Source organism: Aureococcus anophagefferens (genome assembly GCF_000186865.1).
Source record: "Aureococcus anophagefferens unplaced genomic scaffold AURANscaffold_25, whole genome shotgun sequence".
Classification (NCBI taxonomy): Eukaryota; class Pelagophyceae; order Pelagomonadales; family Pelagomonadaceae; genus Aureococcus; species Aureococcus anophagefferens.
Genome location: NW_008705585.1, coordinates 403,961 through 409,487, shown reverse-complemented (window position 1 = coordinate 409,487; position 5,527 = coordinate 403,961). Strand labels below are relative to the sequence as shown.

The 5,527-nt window shown below is 71.8% G+C and overlaps 3 protein-coding genes across 3 annotated transcripts; all 3 read right to left on the bottom strand.

Annotated features, from left to right (window-relative positions):
* On the bottom strand, positions 1-486 carry AURANDRAFT_5520 (hypothetical protein; the record flags this gene model as incomplete). Its single annotated transcript, XM_009041957.1, has 1 exon — positions 1-486. A coding segment is annotated over one exon (486 nt), but the record flags the coding sequence as incomplete, so codon positions are not given.
* A 408-nt stretch (positions 487-894) lies between these two features.
* AURANDRAFT_12834 (hypothetical protein) lies at positions 895-1,551 on the bottom strand (the record flags this gene model as incomplete). The annotated part of the gene is made up of 1 exon (XM_009041956.1): positions 895-1,551. A coding segment is annotated over one exon (657 nt), but the record flags the coding sequence as incomplete, so codon positions are not given.
* Positions 1,552-1,874: 323 nt separating this feature from the next.
* AURANDRAFT_3791 (hypothetical protein) lies at positions 1,875-2,883 on the bottom strand (the record flags this gene model as incomplete). The annotated part of the gene is made up of 3 exons (XM_009041910.1): positions 1,875-2,528; positions 2,586-2,754; positions 2,810-2,883. Coding segments are annotated over 3 exons (897 nt in total), but the record flags the coding sequence as incomplete, so codon positions are not given.
* Between the last annotated feature and the right edge of the window lie 2,644 nt (positions 2,884-5,527).

Genomic DNA, 5,527 nt, shown 5'->3' with positions numbered 1-5,527 from the left:
GGGCACCGCGTACTCCATCTTCGAGACGGCCGCGTAGACGACGGACTCCGATTGGCCCGGCGTCCCGAAGGGGAAGACGCCGCTGTACATCTCGTACAAGAGCACGCCCAGCGCCCAGAAGTCGGCCGGGTACGCGTAGCCCGCGCCGGCGATGACCTCCGGCGCGAAGTAGAGCACGTCGCCGCACATCGTGTACGCGCGGTCGTCCTTGGGCGACAGCCGCTTCGCGAGCGACAGGTCTCCCAGGATCGGGTAGCCGTCGGCCCGTAAAAGCACGGCCTCGGACGTGACGTTCCTCGCCAAAATCTTCGCCCCGTGGACGTACTCGAGCGCCTCCGCGAGGCACGCGCCGTAAAAGGCCAAAGCGCCCGCGTCGAAGTCCGACTCCAAAAGCGAGTGCACGTCGCCGACGACGTTCTCCGCGATGACGAGCGTCGCGAACGTGCCGTCGACCTGCGTCGCCAACACGTGGGGCAGCAGCGAGCTCGCGTCCCGGAGCGACGTGAGCACCGCGCGCTCGTTTAAGATTCTCTTGTGGCCGCCGTCCTTGGAGCAGTCGGCGATCGCGTGCCACTTCGCGGAGACCTTGCGCGACCCCGTCGGCTGGAGCGCGAGGTCGTAGGCGCCGAAGAAGCCCGCGAGCGACGTCTTCAGCGGGCAGCCCGCGTAGGCCATCTCGAGGCGCTTCGCGTCGAGCGCGTGGACGCGCTGCTCGATGGCGCCGCCCTTCTGCGCGAGGAACTGGCTATAGTGCTTGCCGTCTTCCGACTTGAGGGCCTCGGACGCGTCGACGCGCCGCTCGTGCTCCTCGTCGAGGTGGGTCACGACCTCGGCGGAGATCTCCTTGAAGATGCGCCGCGAGACGACGACGACCTTGACGGGCCCCTTCTCCGACGCTTTCACGTTCGCCGCGCGCGGCTCGTCCTTCAGTAGAGCGAGCTCGCCGAACCAGGCGTTCGCGCCCAACCGCACGAGCTCGAGCTCGTCGCCGCCCTCCTTGGGCGTCTTCGTGCAGACGCACTCGCCCTCGGAGATGACGTAGAACGTGTCGCCGACGTCGCCCTGCTTGATGATGTAGGCCCCCGGCTCGAAGGTCTCCGTCGCGCAGGCGTCCGTCACGCGCTGCAGCTGGGGCACGCTCAGCTGCTTGAAGCCCTCGACCTTGGACAGCGTCGCGATGAGGCTCGAGTTCGACTTGTCCTTCATGAGGATGGCGCGGAACGCCAAACGCTCGAGCGTCCAGACGACGCCCTCGCGCACGCACTTGATCGTCGCCGCGCGCGGCTTGCCGTACATGAGGCTCAGCTCGCCGAAGGACTCGCCCGCGTGGCGGTACGTGTGGACGACCTGGGGCTCCTGCGACGAGTCGCGGATGATGACGTCGTACTCGCCCGTGTCGACGAGGTAGAACTTGTCGCCCTCGTCGCCCGCGCGCATGATGACGTCGCCCGCGCTGAAGAGCTCCTTCTGCATCACGGAGATCATCATGGCGAGCTTGTCCGCGCTGAGGTTCAGGAAGAGGTAGTTGGACCGCGTCATCGTCTCGATCTTTTCTCCTCGTCTTTCGTTTTGGGCTTCCGGTACGTGTCGAGCTTGCGCCGGAACTCGGCGACCTCGCCGGGGTCGAGCTTCTGGGACTCGCTCATGTTGAGGTGCACGCGCTTCTCCTTGGCCAGCACGCGCCGCACGGGCCGGACCTCGCGGAAGTCCTCGCGCGACGCCGCGCGCGCGCGCGTCGCCTCGCCTTCGCCGTCGAGCGCGCGCAGCTTCGCTTTGGTGGCCCGCAGCTGCGCCGACGGCTCGCCGGCCCTGGCGTTGGGCGCGAAGCCGTCGGCCGCGACGTCGACGCCGCCGAAGTCGTCGAAGAACGCGCAGACCATCGTGATGTCGTCGGACCGGACCTCGTACTGGAGCCAGAGGCGGTACGACTCCGCGACGACGCGCCGGCAGGCCTCGAGGGGCCCGCCGCCCGCCGTGCGCACGCGGTCGACCATGTCGGCCACCGCCTGGGACGTGATGAACTCGAAGACGCCGTCGGACGCGACGACGACGAACTTGTCCTCGCGGCGGAGCGTGTGCGTGTGGATCTCCGGGTCCGCGACGACGCCGAGCCGCTCGGCGATCATGTCCCCCAGGGACCGCGTGAAGGCGCAGCCCGGCCGCTCGAGCGTGTCGTTCCACACGCGCGGCGGGTCGCCCGTCTCGTCGATCTCGTCTCCCAGGCGCGTGCCCCAGTTCTCGTGGAGCTTCTCGCGGCCCTCGACCTGGTCCACGGTCATGATGCGCGCGCCGTACTGCTTGACGCGCTCGCGCTCGTCGCGCCGGTAGGGCGTCTGGTCCACGCTCAACGCCTGGACCGCGATCTGGCCCTGCTCCTCGGGCACGTAGCCCAAGATCGCGCGCGAGTCGCCGACGTTGCCCACGATGAGCGTCGTCCCGACGACGAGGCAGCAGACCGCCGTCGTGCCGCTGAGCTGCGTGTCGAAGGACGCCGCGTGCATGAGCAGGTTCGAGTTCTTGAACGCGCGCTCGAACAGCTCCTCGAGCCGCGGCGCGTCCGCGGTCGGGTCGTAGAGCTCCACGACCCGCCCCGAGAGCTTCTGCTTCTTCAGCAGCGTCGTGATCTCGCGCTCGAGGCAGTAGACGAGCTTGCGCGCGGCGAACTGGGCGCAGAGGTCGCCCTCGGCGCCGTGGCCGTCGAAGACGCCGAGCACGTACGCGTTCGCGTCGCGGTTCAGCGACGCGCAGACGTACCTGGAGTCGGTTGTGCCACGGCGAACGTCGGAAGAGAAACGCGCCGGCGCGCCACGCGTCCTGGTTGGGCTTGCGCAGCTGGTGCGGGTAGTAGCCCCGCTGCGACACGAACGCGTACGTCATGCCGTACTTGGCGTCGTAGAGCCTGTTAAAACGGTTTCGCGAGACGCGCGGAAAGAAGAAGAAAACCGCCGCGCCGGCGCCGCGCTCGTCGAGGATGCTCGTGCTCACGTCGACCTTGCTCGACACGGCGCGCTCGTTGTCGACGGTCGCCGTCGCCGACGACGGGTCCGCGCCGACGGCGGCGGACTGGCCGCGCGACGCGCACGGCCCCATGCGTCACGCGCGGCGCGCGGAGCGACCCACCCAGGCACGCGCCGGGCCAGTCAGCGACCCATCACCAGAAAGCAGAGCGCCTCGCAAAGGCCTCTGGCAGCGCGGTAACGCGTGGGCAGCTCTCGATCAGCTCGCTGGGCAGCTCTCAAATATCCAGACGGTGAGGCCCAAAGAGTCCTCAAGATGCCACAAGGATCGACAGAGCAATGCGTGCGGCTCTTGCACGCTCGATCATGCGTGCGCTCTTGCTGGCAACTGCGTGCCAGGCACTCGTCGCGCCGCGGCTGCAGCGCGCGCAGCCGCGCCGCCGCGCCGCGGCGGCCGTGTCCATGCAGCCGCGCCGCCGCGCCGCGGCGGCCGTGTCCATGAGCGCCAAGGTGCTGCCGGCGACCTACGCCCTCAGCGCCGCGGCCCTGGCCTACAAGGCGACGGCCGTGGCGACGGCACCCGAGGCCGCGGTATGCGTTACGACGGCGCTGCTCGCCGCCGTCGACCTGGGCCCGACGGCGAACGCGCAGCTCGCGTCCGCGAAGCGCGCGATGAAGGCGACGGCGCCCGCGTCCGCCGGCGCGGCGAAGGCGAAGCGCCAGGCCGCGCTCACGTGGCGCAAGGCCGTGCGCATCAAGATCGTCGGCCAGGTGCTGGGCCTGGCGTCCATGGCTGTCGGCGACGTCTTCCAGGGCGCCGCGTGCACGCTCGCGGCGAATCTCGGCTTCTGGTTCGTCGGCGCGGGCGCCGCGCGCCACGATGGCGACGGCGTGCTCACGCCCGTGCCGCCGGGCCTCGTGCGCATCATCTTCTGCATCGACGCGCTCATCTGCCTCGGCGCCTACGCCGCAGGTAGGGCGCCGCCGGGATCCGTGGAGCGGCTCCTGTCCGCAGGCCTCGTCGTCGGCGGCATGCTCTTCGGCATCCTGGAGAAGCTCCCCAAGCTCTTCCTCCCGAAGGCGCCGCCGGGACCCCCCGAGGCCGCGGCGAACTAGTCCGGCGTATAGAGCCAGGGCGCCCCGTCGGGGCCGCGGACGTCGTAGAGGCCGAGCGCGAGGTCCTCGAGGCGCCGCGGGGGGATCTCGCCGGAGAAGTGGGGCGCGAAGGCCGCCTCGCGGGCGAGCGCCGCGCGCCGCGCGGCGAGGGCGTCGACGAGCGGGCCCTTGTCCGCGGCCTCGGCGACGGCGACCTTGAACGCGTGCGCGCGGCACGGCAGGCCGCCGAGCGCGCCGAGGAGCGCGTCGAGGCGAACTCCGAAGCCGGCGACGTCGTTCTCGAAGTCGTGGAGCAGGAGCCCGTCGCCGGGGCCCGAGAGCGACCGCGGCGGCAGGTACGTGCCGAGGAAGAGGACGTGCGCGCACGTCGCCGCGTCGCCCGGCGGGTTGGCCGCGGCTAAACGCTTCACCAGCGGCGCGACGCCGGCCTGGTGCGCGCGGCCCCAGAAGGCGACCTGCGCCGCGTGGAACGCGCACCAGGCGAGAAGGAGCCGCCGCCGCCGGGGCAGCGCGGCGACCGCCGGCGCGGCGAGCGCGTAGACCGCGGCGCCCGTCGGTAAGAGGAACCGCGGCTCCTGGTGCGGCGCGACCGACAGCGCCGCGAGCCCCAGCGCCGCCGACGCGGCGACGGCCCGGCCGTTGCGCGTCGCCGGCGGGCGGACGTAGCGCAGGATCGGCAGGTAGAGCAGCGGGAGATTGACGACGCGTGCGTCCAGCGCGCGTGGAGCCCGAAGCGCGCGAGGTTCGCCGCGTCGGCGTTGAAGCGGAAGTTGCGGTAGGGCGCGACGACGACCGCGCCGCCGGCGACGTCGGCGAAGTAGGCCGTGTCGAGGGCGATCAGGAGGAAAGCGACGGCTACAAAGCCCGCGGCGCCCTCGGCGACGGCCGCGGCGCGCGACGGCGCCACCGCGACGGCGTGGAGGCCCAGCGGCGCCGCGAAGGCCGCGAAGGAGAAGCGGCACCACACGCCGACGGCCGTGAGGGCGCCTAAAGCCAGCGCGCGGCCGTCCACCGCGAGGAGGCCCGCGAGCGACACGAAGAGAGCCTCGTACCCGTTGGAGAACGGCCGCGCCTCGAGGAGCGCGGCGGCCCAGGAGCAGCGGCGCAGCGCGACGGCGACGCGCGCCTCGTCGGCCGAGAGGCCGCAGCGGCGCCAGAGCCGGCCCAACACGGCGTCCTGGGCCAGCGACGCGGCCAGGGCCGCCGCGCGCGGCGCGACCTCGACGGCGCCGGGCGCGGCGAGCGCCCGCGCGCCGCCGCCCAAAACCGCGCGCAGGAGCAGCAGCGGCAGGTGCGCGGCGTAGAGCGGGAAGCTCGCGCTCCGGCACGGCGACCAGCGGTCCTTGCCGTCGCCGAACAGGGGGTCGTCGGACCCGCCCCACTCCCAGGCCACCCAGACGCGCTTGCCGAGGACGTCGCGCGCCGCGAGCTCGACGGACTGGAACCACTCGTCG